Source organism: Protobothrops mucrosquamatus, unplaced genomic scaffold (genome assembly GCF_001527695.2).
Source record: "Protobothrops mucrosquamatus isolate PMUCROS unplaced genomic scaffold, P.Mucros_1.0 scaffold1667, whole genome shotgun sequence".
NCBI classification, from domain to species: domain Eukaryota; kingdom Metazoa; phylum Chordata; class Lepidosauria; order Squamata; family Viperidae; genus Protobothrops; species Protobothrops mucrosquamatus.
The window spans coordinates 59,269-76,013 of NW_015387824.1; the positions used below are offsets into that span (position 1 = coordinate 59,269).

The 16,745-nt window shown below is 40.2% G+C and overlaps 1 protein-coding gene across 1 annotated transcript in view; it reads left to right on the plus strand.

Annotated features, from left to right (window-relative positions):
* The window catches only part of LOC114923036 (AF4/FMR2 family member 1-like), a 71,026-nt gene continuing 54,281 nt past the window's right edge, over window positions 1-16,745 (plus strand). Inside the window, exons 1-2 of the mRNA XM_029285428.1 lie at window positions 1-126; window positions 9,301-9,360. Coding sequence (XP_029141261.1) covers window positions 9,329-9,360 — 32 coding nt within the window. The 5' untranslated portion in view covers window positions 1-126; window positions 9,301-9,328. The remainder of the gene's footprint in view (window positions 127-9,300; window positions 9,361-16,745) is intronic.

Sequence of the window (16,745 nt, forward strand, 5' to 3'; positions counted from 1 at the left end):
AACTTTGTTTCTTCTCCCCGCCCACCTCACCTGCCTCGGCTGGCTTGAGGGGTGGGGAGGAGGCTCCGGGCACCCCGTTATTTAGTCTTAACGCCTCCCGATGGGAACTGCATGGATTTAGCCAAGGTGAGAGACCTCCCCCACCCCACCCCCTCTCCCCTTAATAAATTCTCAGCAAAAAAAAAAAACAAAACTATAATACATTGCTACTTAAAAATAAGAAAGCTTCTATTTCTGGCTTGCAGAGAAAGAAGATTCCAATCCTGGAGGGGAGAAAAAAAAAAGTGGGAGGGGAAGAGAAGAGGATTTGGGTTTATAAAAGGGCTGGCTCTCCCCCCCCCCCCCATTCCCTGTTTGTTCCAACTTTTCTGGCGTTTTTCCCTTTTCTTTGCTAATCCTGGGATTCCTGGCTTTTCAAAGTTAAGCAAGCGACGATCCAGTCGTGCCGGGCGTTTGTATGCAGATCTCTTTGCGTGGGATAGATAGATGCAGGTTTTTGAAGCCTTTGCGAGGAGCGTGTGTGTTTGCGTGCCTCTGTGTGTGTGTATGTGTGTGTGTGTGTGTGTGCTGCTGGATTTCGCATTATTATTTATGCAGGGCGTGCGTGACGTTGGTTCGTGTTTGCTTGGCTGAGTCCAGAGCATGAATGGCAAGAGGAACGTGCCCGGGATTTGTTGACAGGTTTTGTTCAAAGTCTTTCTTCATTCTTAACTTTCTTTAAAAAAAAAAAACAACCTGGTTACTTTGATTGTTTTCAAAGTCCCGTTTTTTGTGTTGTGTGTCATTCTCTCTCAATGTGGATGCGATCTCACTAGCTTCGGTTTTTGCATGCTTAAGTTATGTGCCCAACAATATGTGCTCTAAATTCAAATTGGTTTTAAAAAAAACCAAAAAACCGTCTGTGGAGATTCTCAGTCATCCAGGTCATGGTTGCCCCCAAAGGTGCTTTTCCAAAAGGCAACTGGACTTCCTTGGTTTTTCTTTTCCTTTGAAAATGTTTTGCTTGGCATCCAAGAAGCTTGTTCGGTTCATTCAGTTCTTCGGTTTAAAGCAAAATCCACACGCTTAAATTTTCTTAAACTAAAAGACAGTTCTTTTCTCCCAGGAAAAAAAATGCTTTATTATGCCATATGTCAGTGGTGGCGAACCTATGGCACGCGTGCCAGAGGCGGCACTCGGAGCCCTCTCTGTGGGCACGCACGCCATGCCCCGGAGATGGCAACCACCCTCTTCAACCAGCCACCCACTAACTCGCCGAGGTCCCACATGGCCGGATACATCCGAGCACCCATGCGCTTGCTGGCCTCTGTACCGGGGCTGATGATGTCAGGAAGCAGCCGCCCCTGCCTCGCCTTGCCCTGCAATATGGCATCCCCGCATTCCTCCCCTCACCCCGCAGAACCAGCCTCCTGCCCACCGCCCTACCCGCCAGAATCACCTGGATCTCCCCCAACCCTGCCCAGCCCTCACAGGCGTCCCTCCCCAGGAGCAACATCGAGTTGGCCACGCCCACCCATCTGCCATGACCACTGTAGCCACGCCCACCCGACAATACATAAGTGGGTTTGGGGTTGAAGTTTGGGCACTCGGTCTCTAAAAGGTTCGCCATCACTGCCATATGTGGTTGCTCTGGATGCCCTTAGATTGGGATGTGGTGATTAGTTCCTCTTTTTAGTGCAATAGACATGAAGGACTCACTGAGGAATAAGCTGATAGTTGTTGTGTACACGTCCACAATTGTGTAGCAAGGGTGCATAGTCAAGCCCTTCTTTCAGCCGCAACGCAAAATAGACTGCAGAACCTTGGGAGACATTATGTCGAATTATATTTCTTAAACTGCTTTCCTTATTATGCACAATCTTTTAAAAATAGGCTCACTCCACTGAATCTGTGTAGATATAGTGCAGAGAAAGACGAGGGAAGCACTACTGTATTGCAATTATGAAGCTCAAAGATATTCATTTGAGGCCAACCCTGGAGGTTACATTCTCTAAAATGGGTGGGGCAGTTTGTCTTGGTGAGGCCAAAAAAATGGGACCAAAAGCAGAAATAAGCAGAAATAAAACGACTCTTCCCAACGGTTGGGCAACCATATAGGGACTGGCAGATCCCAAATTATGCACTCCTGATACTGAAGAGCAGTGTTCGTAACTTGGGCAACTTTAAGATGTCTGTCTGGACTTCAGTTCCCAGAATTCCCTACCCAGCCATGGTGGCTGGAGAATTCTGAGTTGAAGTCTGATGGTTGAGAAATGCTGCTGTGTAGAGGGTTGGATTTGGACATATTTGGAGAATTGCATCAGCATATTGAAAGTGAAATGGTGTGATGGTAATAATATGGTTGCAGATGGTCTTGAAATGAATTTGAAATGCAGAAGTCAATAATTAAATAATGATTAAATTAGTGAGGTAATAAGATAGAGGTAGTTTCATTGTGATGTTGTTCGTTGTTGCATTTCTTGTTTTGTTTAGCAACTTTTGTCTGAACAAAAGGCATCTCTGGAAAATCGTACGGTGTGGTCTCTTCTTCAGCAGTCTTGCACTCAAGCTCTTCGCCTTGGTTCCTATTTATTACTGTGTTCCTTGGGAGTTATACTTAAAAGTTTTCCACCAAAGCTAAACAACTCTGTTAGTTAAGGGTGGAGGTTCGTTCTCCGAGTTTGTCGGTTGGTTTCCGAATGTTTCATTACCAGGATGGGTAACATCTCCAGCGGAGTTTAGGGGATGTCAGTGTTCTTCTGTTTATAAGGGCTTCCGGTGTGGGTGTGTCGAGTGAGGGTCTGTGATGGGTCTTATGATGGGTCGGTGTGAGCCATCAATGAGGGTCTTGTGATGAGTCTTGTGATAGGGAGGCTACACCAGATCAGGGTCATTGGGAGGTAAACTGCTGGGAGGAGGGCCTGCGTGGGTTGGTTGAGGGTCAGTGCCATCTCTGGTTGGCTGTGTGATTGATTTGGATTCTGAGGGGTTCGTAGGCTCGTTGTTGGTCTGTTGATGGAATTGCTTGTGGAAGACCAGGCTTCCATGAACTATGTTACCTAGCTTGGTAACGAAACATTCGGAAATCAACCCACAAGCTCGGAGCATGAACCTTCACCCTCATCCTACACCCGAGCTACAGATATTTGCCACTATTGCGAACTCTTCATGGAAAACCAAAACCAGAATTCTTAGCAATTCCTTTAGATCAGGGGTAGTCAACCTTGGCTCTTTTATGACTCTTGGACTTCAACTCTCAGGAATTCTGGGAGTTGAAGTCCACAAGTCATAAAAGAGCCAAGGTTGACTACCCCTGCTTTAGATCAACTGCAACCACCCAGAAGGCTATGCAAGTTTCTGAGTTACTGAAACCGGGGTTAATGAGGAATTTTACAGAACTCAGAAAGTGGCACACCCCTTTGTATATTTTGGCTGATCTTAATAAAGATATCATATAGCGATGAATTTTGCAATTGCTATGTTCCGTCAGTCTATTGACTCCATGGAGCCCAAGCCATCCATTAATCACTGGATCTGCAGCAAATATATCCAAGGACAGTTGGAGACAGAGCGAGAGAGATTGAGATTTCACAAAATAGTATTATGCAGCTGCACTGCTGTATTTGACATGCCTGGATAAAGCTTTGAAAAACAATTCTTGTTTTTAAGAACAGCTCCTTTCCTCAGTGTCATTAAAAAACCTCATTCTAATCCGTGCTGGATACTTTGTCTTACTGTCATTTGCAAGGAGTAGAATATAAAAGAAAGTAAAAAAAAAAATGTGGATGAAGCATCCATTAAAACAAAGTCAAATGAAAGTATTGCAGCATTTTGATCATAGTAAAAAAAAAAGGAAGCACATGCTTTTTGTACTAAGAGCTAGTTTTATTCACGTATTTATTTTATAGAATTAAATGATTAGCCTATAATTATTTAATAATTTCTACAGATGGAAATTTAAGCACCTACATTTAACATGTGCTGTAATGTGAATTTCTATCGTCCCATTAGTTTTCAAACTATTGGCATTTAATTCAGGATAACATCCACATATACAAAAAAAAACATGAATTTTGCAGAACAAAATTAACAAATGGGAAACAATTTATGTCAAAAGGAGAGATAGTACTGAATAGCACATGAATGGCTACCTTACATTTTGAATGCCACATCTAAATTAATTAGCTAAATTGGGAATTTCTTTTTGAAAAGACCTTACTATTTTGTCCCTCCATATATGGTATAATTTTACATACAGATAGTCCTCAACTTACAGTCATTCATTTAGTGACCTTTAGAAGTTACAACAGCACTAGAAAAGTGACTTATAATCATTTTCCACACTTACTACTATTGCAGCATCCCCTTGGTCAATACGATCAAAATTCAGACACTTGACAACTGACTCATATTTATGACAGTCATAGTGTCCTGAGGTCTTGTGATGCCCTTTTGCAACCTTCTGACAAGCTAAGTTAATGAGGGAAGCCAGATTCACTTAACAACCGTGTTACTAACTTAACAACTGCAGTGATTCACTTAGCAACTGTGGCAAGAAAGGTCGTAAAATGGGGCAAAATTCACTCAACTGCCTTGCTTATCTACAGAAATTTTGGCCTCAATTGTGATCATATGTTGAGGACTCCCTGCTTGTAGAAATGTGATCTAGAGTTTCTGAACTAAATTTCCATCAATATATATGAATATTCCAATGGGGCATTCCAATTCCTTATTCCATGTCTCCTCTATTCTTGAATTAATCCTCTATACATGAATTAATGTCACCTAATGGGACCCAAGGATACATCTAACATAGTCCCCGCCCTATGGAACAAAATTCCCCTGAAATTTACACAAATGTCTGCAGGGCTGCAAAGACTTTGTTCTTTCTCAGGTATTGAGCCAAACAAAGGGATGAGCATATGCAGGGTGTAAAACCCTTGAATGAGATATGTGTTGAAAGCTTTAGTCACTTCTGTAATTGTTATTTATGTTCTTTCTCTATTCTGCAGTTTTCATATTCTGAAGGTCTGCATTTATGTTACCCTATGTTAATGCTACCTCAAATTGTAAGTCGCAAAATCACTCTTGTGAATTGGACAGCCGTATAAATTCAATACATTAATTAATGATAACTACAGATCTAAAGATTGTGAAACAGAGAAATTAAAAACATTAAAAATAGTGTCTGCATTTAATGAATACGCTGGAAGTAAAGAAGATAGTTATTACAGTAATTATATATTCAGCTCATCTTAATTAATAAAGATGAGCAAGCTTTGGATTATATATATCCTACCCTGGCATCAATACTCAAAATGTTTAACCCAAAATATAAACTGACAAGAGGTTTGTTTTTTTCTGGCCAAAATCACATCAGATATTGTTTGAGTAACAAATCTGAAGGCCTCACATCAAAAAATGAATGGAACCAGGATAAAATAAATGGATGGAGAAAAGCCAGAACAATATTTAATATAATTTAATGCATTAACACAAATATTTAATAAAGTTAATATAAATATTGATCAGGTACAATTGTTATAGCTTCCCCTGACAGAACATTGTAGTTGAGTTGGAACTTTTGAAGGGGCCTTGAAAGGTCCCCAAAGCCAGTGGCCTTAGTTAAATTGCATGTTTTCAGCAAAGCCTACCTTAAAATAGGTTCAGCATTTTGGCTTCTGTTCAGAATTTGCTTCAGACTACATTTCAAGTGAAAACTGCATAAGTCTAAATATTTTCCTTTCAAACAAAGATAACACTGGTGGGGAGAAAAACATGGAATAGGATTTTTCATGGACCTTTGTGGCCGGAGAAACGCTCCTGTAGTTACATTTTCCCAGGTTTTGTTTTTCCTGTTTTTCTTGTTCCAAAAACTGGAGCTACAGACTCCATCTCAGCACACCAATCATGCTGGGCGTGATTTTACTCAGCACAAATTTCTGAGCCTGACAACCTGCAAGTGATTTGGTAAAGCCATCACTTGCTAGTTGGTACATGTAAGCATCCTGTGAAACCTGGCTGATGATTGGCAACCCACAAGAGATAAGGACATAGATAACAACTGGTTGGCAACCCTGTCCAGACAGAAAGTGAAATCTTGCACACCTCTGTTGTTAAAATGAACATTGCTCCATACCCAAAACAACTGCATTCTTTCTTAATAAAAAGTTCTGCATAAATTATACACTTCCTTTTCTTCTAGAAAAGCACGTTCAGTTCGACGTAAAACCATTCTTAATTCACCAGTTGTCTGTTTTCTAATTTTTGGACTGGGGAAACTGGTTGCAAAAGACATTTTCAGCCTGGTCCAGATGGTCTGCTGTCTGTTTCTGCCTTAACAGTTCTTGAAACAAATGTTTCCTCTATTAGGAAATCCTCTTCTCCAGCAAATATTCTTACTTTAGCCTCCATTGGCTAACTAGCCTATATGGGCCAGCTCTCCTACTTCTTCATGTCTATGTTAGGCTTTTCACTGAATTTTCAGAAATTATAACTGCTGTCATTTTTCCTACAGAACCTTTTACATCAGTGGTTCTCAACCTTTGGTCCACAGAACCCTGAAGGGGCCACAATGTCATCACAGCTGGTCCACAAAGGCTTGATGCAATCTAGTGCTTTAAAACTTGAGTTAAGTCTTGGTGGCCCATGGCCATGATCCATAGTTGCAAAAGGTATTTAAAGAGGGTCCATGGTCAAAAAAAGGTTGAGAACTATTGTTTTACATGATTTTGGGAAGGAAGGGAGGGAGGAAAAAAAGGAGGGAGGGGAGGAGGGAAGGAAGGAAGGAAGGAGCTTATAGGGTTTTTCAAGGGTTTAACTATTATATATCTACTTTGTAAGTATTTTGAGCAACAGTAAACCTTCTAGACTTGACGGCTACTGGGGAAGGCAATGCTGGGTTTTCAAAAAACCACTTGAAAAAGAACAATCTTCCTATGCTATGCTTAGAGGAAGCCTCTGGCATTTTGGCATTCTTAAAATGCTGAAGATGACTGTGAGATAGTGAATGGCACGCATACTGGAGGATGGGGGGGAAAAAAGTCCACTTATGCTTCTGAGGAAGGAACAACATGTCTGGAGTTCCCACTGTTTGTTTTGCTAATATTTACTTGAATTCTTCCTCTGCGTTCCATTTTCTTCTGATATTTTTAATCAACTTGTAAATAGATTGGCAATTATAGCTTAAATAGGCATATACCTTTCAGGTAGACAGTTCTGAATTTAAGCCAATCCCCTCCCCTCCCCCTCCCATATATATGAATTGGTGATGTGTTATCAAGTTAATGTTGACTCAGATCTTCTACCTGCCCACTCATCATCGCTGTAACTCAATCTACCCAATAATATGTGTAACTCAGGAGTTGCAATGAGGGATCCTTGGTGGTCTCTGAGCTTGGTTGTTTTCTTGCAGATGTTTCCTTACTCAAACTAGGTAACATCATCAGAGCTGGGTCCATCCATCTGGACATTGTTTCTCGTTGTCTTCTCTTTCCTTTCATCTCTCTTAGTATTATGGACTTCTCATAGGAGATGAGTATTCATATAATATGTCCAAAATATGAGAATTTAGTGACCATTCAAAGTTACAGTGGCACTGAAGAAAGTGACATGTGACCATTTTTCACACTTATGACTGTTGTAGCATCTCCATAGCCATGTGATCAAAATTCAGACGCTTGGCAAGTAGCTCATATTTATGATGGTTGCAGTGTCCCAGGGTCATGTGATCACCTTTTGTGATCTTCTGACGAGCAAAGTCAGTGAGGAAGCCAGATTCACTTAACAACCATGTTACTAACAACTGCAGTGATTCATTTAACAACTGTGGCAAGGTAAAGGTTGTAAAATGGGGCAAAACTCACTTAACTGTCTTGCTTAGCAGTATAAATGTTGGGTTCAGTTGGGGTTGTAAGTCAAGGACTACCTATATTTCAATTTATTTTTTTCTATAATCCATGAATTTATTTTTTGGTCTATCCATGGTGTTCTATGTACAGTTTTACCAATGAGTATGTACATGCATCTGTGTACTTTATGCAATGTCCAGCTTTCAAAACTTAGGTTTACCCAATGCACTGAAACCAGACACAAATATACCCTAATAGTACAACTGTTAGAATTTCCAACTGGGAACAGCCATACCAATAAATATTTGCATATGTTACATTTTTTGTTATACCTATCAATGCATATGTCTATATTTGTTTGTTTGTCACAAGCCACAATCCAAAAAAGGTAAGTCTATTATATTTGGGCTGCAAAAATCCGTATCCAAACTGCATTCTCAACAACTTGGATGGCCACAGGCAGGAGAATATAATCCCAGAAAATATCCAAGAGTACAACTCCTATTTTAATTTCTGACAGTGCTTAAGAACATTATTAATGCTCACACCTCTGGGCTGCAAAAATCCAAATACCATTATATGGCGATAAAGGGCTTTCAGGATCTTTGTGTTATTACTTAGTGATAGTCCAGATTTGTACAACAGACAAGGGCTACATACCTGCATATGTGTGCATTTAATTGCACATAAAGTGATGTTTCTCAATTGAAGTAAATAACTGATCATCTGCATATATTAACTGTTTTCTCCCTCATGGAAATGTACACTCTTACACACGGTGACAAGTACAACTTAAACATAAATTCCCCTCTTCACTTCCAGCAAAAACAAAAGAAAAAAAAATTAGGTTGGAGATGGGGTCTAAAGGGAAGGCCAAGATGAAAGAGGGCAAAATGGATGTATGGGAAACAAAAAGGAGAGATAACAGAACCAGGAAAAGTTCTTAAGAGTTCTTACAGTTAAAACACATTGCATAAGCAGTTTCTTCAGCTACAAAGCCACAAGTAATCTTCAAGAGCAACTAGGCTTTTCAGCAAGTTATTCCCCATTTTTATGTTTCTAGAGACCCTTTCCTGCAGGTATTTATTTGGAAGAAAACATGGTCTTTTTGTGGAGTAAATATTGATCCAAATGAGCTTTATTATCCAGATAGGGATTTGAGCGTTTCATCTTGCACTATGTAGGAGTATTAGATTATTTGATCTATTCTAAACTAAGTTTCATTGTCACTGTAAAGGACACAGCTTTTCAGATTATTAAATCCCTCCTTAAATCTTTGAATATGAAAAAGAAATAATTCAAAAGATCTGCAATGTATACTGTTAAGTCCTCCCAGATCATTGCTCTTGAAAATAGTTAAGTTAGATAGGAGAAATGACATTGTAATTTAAAAGCAGTATATAAATAGGATGGTCTTCTTCAGAAAAGCACATTATCAGTTGATGGCTGATATTTATTTCTTCTTTTCAAGATGATCTGATTTGCACAGAATTCTCGAGATGACTTCCACAAACACAAGCAACAAAAACAGGTAAAGTTTTAATCTAAGACTGTACTTGCTTCTCATTTTCCCTCTATTTTTTTCTAGCTTTTCTCCCTGTGTGTTTTTAAACTTTCTTTTTTAAAAGTCCCCTACTCACCCTTGTGTAGTTCCTCTTTTGGGTACCATTTTTTTTCCCAAAGAAATGCCAAGAACAAAACATTACATGTTTATGTTAACATTAGTACTTGGAACTCTTTACAGCTTGGTGGGAAATTGTCAGAGGCAATTGATAGTAATTTCTTGAAGATCTGTTGATGTTTGTGTGCCTGCTTTCTTCCTGTAGCTGTTGGAGAAAGATTGTTAGTCTTCTGAAAGTTTATGATTTGCTGGGTACTCTTGAAGCAAACTTGGCGTATTGATGTCATTATTGTAAGCTGGGTGGGTTTTGAAATTACTGTGCAACTTTTAGAATCCCCACATGGTATATAGCAGGGGTAGGCAACCTTGCTCTTTTATGACTCGTGGACTTCAACTCCCAGAATTCCTGAGCCAGCCATGCTGAGGAGAAAGGGAGAGTTTCCAAGCTGAGCCATGCTGGCTCAGGAATTCTGGGAGTTGAAGTCCATGAGTCATAAAAGGGCCCAGGTTGCCTACCCCTGGTATATAGTCACACCAAGACTATATGATTCCATTCATTAAGACTCATTAGATGTTAAGAGTAATGCAATGTATATAATGAGACAAATTCATGAGATGAAGCAGGTGTTTTTCAGTCCTGCTTTGTGTTCTGACTGGTCAGGTAAAAGCAAAACCAATGGAAAAACCCTCGCTAAGCCTGGCACCAAACGTATTACAAGTAGTCCTCAACTTACAATCATTTGTTTAATGACTGTTCAAAGTTACAGCAGCAGTGAAAAAAATGGCTTATGACTGTTTTTCACACTTACAACCATTGCAGCATCCCCATGGTCACGCGATCAAAATTCGGACACTTGGCAAATGGCTCATATTTGTATCCCAGGATCATGTGAGCACCGCTTGCAACTTTCTGACGAGCAAAGTCAATGGGGAAGCCAGATTCACTGTACAACTGTATTACTAACTTAACAACTGCAGTGATAGCAACTGTGGCAAAAAAAGGCCACAAAATGGAGCAAAACTCACTTAACCACTGTTTTGATTAGCAACAGAAATGTTGGGCTCAATTGTAAGTCGGGGATTATCTGTACTTCTAGATAAGTCAGACTAAAAAGATCCTTTGAAATTGAATGTGGCTTTAAGATATGTCAATGCAATCGCCTTAGCAGCAGTATGGAAATGAGCTACCGTTGCTATCTTCCAGGAAATTTTTTGACTTCCAAATGGCTGACTCTGCTTAGCCTTCTAGATCAACCAGGTTGGTTGACTTAAACATAGCAGTGATGACCTACAGTGTATGTCCTATCCTATCAGATGTTGCTAACTACAGTTCTTACCAATTATAGCTAGTATGATCAAGGGTAACAAGAAGACCCCAAGTTCCATATTTAAGGTAATACGTGCCCTGGCCTATTACCCAGTAGCAGTTTGTTGACTTTGACTGTTGTTGGAAACTAAGTAGGACTCTGATACTATTTGGTTGAGAGACTACCACAGTGATGGCGAACCTTTTAGAGACCAAGTGCCCAAACCGCAATCCAAAACCCACTTATTTACTGCAAAGTGCCAGGGCGGCATCAGCATTGTGGTGCCCTCGGGGGGGGGGCAGGGAGGCACCTCTGAGTGCCGCCTCTGGCACGCAAAACCCGGGGGCACAAAAATGGGCCACCGTGCTGCAAGGCGCAAAAACGGCCGCTGCTGCGCCGTGGGGTGCAGATACAAGGCGCTGCACCACGTAAGCATGGGGCAGGGCTAGTGAGTATCATGCAGGCACTAGCCCCACTCCATTTGCAGCGTGTGTGTGTTCACGGCCCCGTGCACGCATGCACGCATGTAAAATGCTTCCCCCCTCCCTTTTCTTCCAGTCCACCAATCGACAATGGTTGGTGACCTCTGCTCTACCACCTCTGCTTGAGCTTGCTAGTCGGCCGCTTCTCCTCCTTTGTACTGGGCGGGGCTCCTGCTCTGAGCGGTGGGGGCAGCCTGATGGACCTCCTGCTGGCGGCGATGGCGTGCATGCCAACAGAGAGGGCTCTGAGTGCCGCCTCTGGCACACGTGCCATAGGTTCGCCACCACTGGACTACCAGAAATTATGCACTAGATTGGTCCAGTCTACAACCAGACTTGAGCAACAGGATACCAGTCCAATATTGTAAAGAAAATGACATAGATACATACATGTGATCATTGGAGAGAGTCTTTACTTTTTAAATAAATCAGCAGGCTAATTTTTTTCAAAGAGATGAACTAACAGGTAATTGTTCCCATCTTGGATTTTTTTAAAAAAAACATGTGAGTAGATGTGGTGGTTGATTTCATTGTTTTGAAAGAACTTTATTACTTCTTATATTGCTGGGGAATTCTAGGCGTTGAAGTCTGCTTATCTTAAACTTGCTGAGATTGTTGTTGTTGTTGTTAGTTGTGAAGTCGTGTCCGGCCCATCATGACTCCATGGACAACATTCCTCCAGGTCTTCCTGTCCTCTACCATCTTCTGGAGTCCATTTAAGCTCACGCCTACTGCTTCAGTGACTCCATCCAGCCACCTCATTCTCTGTCGTCCCCTTCTTCTTTTCCAGCATTAGGCTCTTCTCCAGTGAGTCCTTCCTTCTCATTAGGTGGCCAAAGTATTTGATTTGCTGAGATTAAACACTGCCAAATATGGTGGGTTTGCATGATTATGAATTGATTGATAATTATTTTATGCTAGTTAAAAATTATCCCCTGCCTTTTGACTAAAAAGGGCTTGAGGGTTGATAATTTGGGCTGTTCACCATTAATGTTCCTAGATCACAAGAGGTACATGCTCAAATTTTAAAACCAAAACTTTAAAATGTAAAAAAAAAAAGCCATTCTCTGGAGTACTGTTCTGTCTGGACATGCATCTTTCTTAAACTGCATCCAATATCACACAAAGACAGATCTGACGGTTACAGTGAATCTGAAGAACAAATTGTTTTCTGCTTGTGCATTCTTGCCTCGATTCAGCTGGCATATAAATCAAGCTATTTAACACTCTTCGCAGCTTCCTCTCTCGCTGTCAGGAACACATAAGTTTCTGCATATGTTACATTCAGTTGCTTGCAAAGGGATGTGTTGTTATAGAACAGGGGTCTTCAGACTTGGCCCTTTTATGACTTGTGGACTTCAACTCCCAGAATTCCTGACTTATCTAGAAGTACAGATAATCTATCTACCCCTGTTGCAGAACAAGGAAAATGAAACGATTAAGCTTTCCAGAATGACGGTAACACACTGATGAAGTGCTGTAGATCAAGAACAGGCTACTTCTACAGCAGTGTAGATGAGGAAGAACAATTTACAAAAATGTTGACATTCCTGCTTGTAGCCTCTTGCTGAAATTCTGTGCTCAGCTATTCTGGCACACTAAACACCCTCCTAACTGCTGACCACAACCATCTCTGAACACACACTGGCCTTTCTTGAAGCAATTCTTTTGGAAATATGACTGAAAGGTAGAAAGTGTGTGAATACAGATAGTCCTCGACTTAACAACCATTCGTTTAGTGACTGTTTGAAATTAGAACAGTGGTCTTATGACTGACTTTGGACAAAGTGTACACCGTAATATTTATTGATGATAAATAGCATAATTTTTATCAGCGAAGCTCTCCATTTATACGGTTCACGATGACAGCAAATTTTCAAAGGGTTCCAAAAATGATGGATGAAAGTGTGTAGGGAAACTCTGACTCCTGAATACAAATGAATATCTATAGCAGATGTTTTAGGATGCACTGTACTTTTTCTCTAAAAATTTTATGTCCTGATTTTGAAGCTATGAACAATTTTAGCTGGGGAACTGGATTATTTGTTGTTCGGATGGGGGCGGGGGGAGAACCCTTCCTCAGTAGGAGTTCATTTATTTGCAAAGTAAAATGAAAAGGCCTTTATTTGCATGTTTAAAGCACTGGGATTCACAATAGGCAGCTGACTCTTTCACCTTCCATGGTAGAGAAACTTCTTTGGCATGCAAATGGTGGTTAAGATTATCATCTTAATTAATGAGTCTTCATTTGTCTTGGCTGAAGTTTGCATCAGTATTTTATTAAATGCTCCTCCAATTTGTGTGTGCTTCTGTCTGCGTTAAGGCTGTGAATTGCAAAAGTCTTCTAAAGAACTGATATTAATAGGGTTTCTGGTGGGAAGAGTAACCAAAAGCAGAATAAATAACAGAATAACAGAATTAGAAGGCACCTTGGAGGTCTTCTAGTCCAATTCCCCTGCTCAAGCAGAAGACCCTATACCAGGGGTGTCAAACTTGCAACAGTCACATGACGTGTTGCAACGTATCGAGACTTTTCCCCCATTGCCGGCAATGGGGTGGGCACAGTTTTGGCGGGAGGCACTGGCCTGCAGGCCAGCAGTTTGACACCCCTGCCTATACAATTTCAGACAAGTGGTTGTCCAGTCTCTTCTTAAAAGTGATGGAGCAACCACAACTTCTGAAGGCAAGCTGTTCCACTGGTTAATTCTTCTCACTGTCAGGAAATTTCTCCTTAGTTCTAGGTTGCTTCTCTCCTTGATTAGTTTCCATCCATTGTTTCTTGCCTTGCCTTCTGCTGCTGGAAAATAAGTTGACCCACTCTTCTTTGTGGCAGCCCCTCAAATATTGGAACACTGCTATCATCACCCCTAGTCCTTCTTTTTATTAAACTAGACATACCCAATTCTTGACACCGTTCTTCCTATATTTTAGCCACCAGTCTCCTGATTATCTTTGTTGCTCTTTTTTGGCACTCTTTCCAAAGTCTCAACATCTTTTTTTTATATTGTGGTGACCAAAATTGGATGCAGTATTCCAAGTGTGGTCTTACTAAGCCTTTATAAAACGGTGCCAATAATGTTCAGTTGAGTAATGTGTGTGTGTGTGTGTGTGTGTGTGTGTGTGTGTGTGTGTGTGTGTGTGTGTTGCTTCTGATGCAGAAATAGCTCAACTTTTATATTTTGCCCTGTCACATCTGAGACCTTTGGAAGCTCGGAGTTTTTAAAGTGCACTGGAACCTTTTGCATTTTTTCTTCCTTTTTCTTGGCCTTTAAACGGGTGTGCGTGTGAGAGAGTGAGAGAAAGAGGGAGAGGCTGATTTACTTTATATCTTTGTTTTGCACTGTTTACTCTGTTGAGGGCTTTTGATTATCTACTTGTCCTTGTGTTACTTGCTCTCCCCTAACCTGACAGCTCTTTTTTTCCAGATAAAAGCAAACATGCTGGTAAGCACACAGTTCTTCCACCTTGAGGGCTTTATTTGATCTTTGCTGCATGTATGTGCAATTGGAGGTTTTCCCCATCAGGGTTGCTCTGAAATCTAAAACACTTGGGCAACAGTCTGCCCAGCCTGTCTTTTTCTTGCTAAGCATTTCCTATTTTTTGGACCCTGCAGAATCTATATTTGAAATTTACCTTAATGCAAATAAATAAATCCTGTCTGAAATAAAGTCTTCTTGGAAAAATATACAAAAAAAAATCCTTTAATTTTTCTTTTCAACACAGAATCAATCTCTTAAAAAAACAGCTTTTACTTCCAGAAATGGGGAATCTGTCTGTTTTTTGCACAACTAAGTCCCTATGTTTTTTTTTATTTTATTTTAAAAAGTCTTAAAACTTGCTTTCAATTTTTAGTGCATTGAAACAATGGTAATATAAGCTGTAATATAAGCAAGGAGATGTATTATCTAAAACTCCTTGGACCTAGGCTGTCCATGTACAGTGCAAATAATGCATTTTGTATTTTGAAGAATTTATTTCCTCAGTAAGTTGAAATAAAAATGAGCGATTTAACAAACAGAAATTAATAAATTAAAAAAAAACTACATTTTTCTTTTTAATTTTGTTTAATCAATGTTAATATTTTGAAATTTAATTTTATTGTATTGTTATAAAGCATACATAATACATTATATTACTTTGATACAGTGTTATTTTAGCCATATTTAATAGACTGCAGGATAAAATAATGAATCCCATTGGTTTTTCTTTTCTTTAGTATTCTCAAGACAGCCCAGAAACGGCTTGGATAAAATAAAGGGATTAGCTCCAGCTTTTCTAGAAACTTCATAACTGAGTAGGGAATTAAAACAATTATGCACACACTCAAACTAAAGAGATTTACTTGATTATATGCAAGTAGTCAATCTGTTAATTTAAAATGTAAATATTTTTATAATGCCAGCCACACACTTTTCACAAAACAGTGCATGCAATTCTTTAGTAAGAATTAAAGGTGGGACAGAAATGAGGAGGAATGTCTGCTAAATACAGATAGTCCTCCATTTACAACCATTCATTTAGTGATCATTTAAAGTTACAACAGCACCAAAAAATGTGACTTATGACCATTTTTCACATTTACGGCTGTTGCAGCATCCCCAACGTTCAGGTGATCCAAATTCAGACACTTGGCAACTGGCTCCTATTTATGACGGTTGCAATGTCCCGGGGTCATGTGATCCCCTTGTACAATCACCTGACAAGCAAAGTTAATGGGGAAGACCCAGATTCATTTAACAACTGGATTATTAACTTAAACAACTTCATTCACTTAACAACTGTGGCAAGAAATGTCATAAAATGGGGCAAAACTCTAAGAACTCTCTTGCTTAACACAAATTCTGGGCTCAGTTGTGGTCGTAAGTCGAGAACTACCTGTAAATGGTTTAAAAATACCATTTACTTCATGCTGTGATTTAAAAAAAAACAAAAACAAAAATGACACTTGGTGCCTGACCAAGGCATTATTTTTTACTTTATCCAAAAGAGATTTTGCTTGAAACCAATATTCTATCTTTTAACAATATTTGAATAGAGGAAACATAACAATTATGCTCTGCTCCAATGTAGAGCAAAGTGCTGAACAAATTAAGTGAGAGAGTCATCAATGGGCTGCGCTTTTTCTGTAGGCCTTCCCCCCTCCTCCATGCTGGCTCAGGAATTCTGGGAGTTGAAGTCCACGAGTCATAAAAGAGCCAAGGCTGCCTACCCCTGAACTAGTCTGTAATTGAAAATCAATGCAGGCCCATTTTGGAGGGAAATCAGTAGATTTAACTGACCCAGACGATCACGCAGCAATGATACCCCTTTCATGGTATGTATGACTCAATATAAATCACAATTACCGTATTTATTCGAGTATAACGCGCAAAATTTTCTACCCAAAAAAGGAATCAAAGTTTGGGTGCGCGTTATACTCGAGGTATCTCCTCTGGGCTCCCGGCGGGTTCGCGGTGACGGGCTCCAGAAAGGTAGGCAGCGGCGCGGAGAAGCGAGGGGAGGGGGG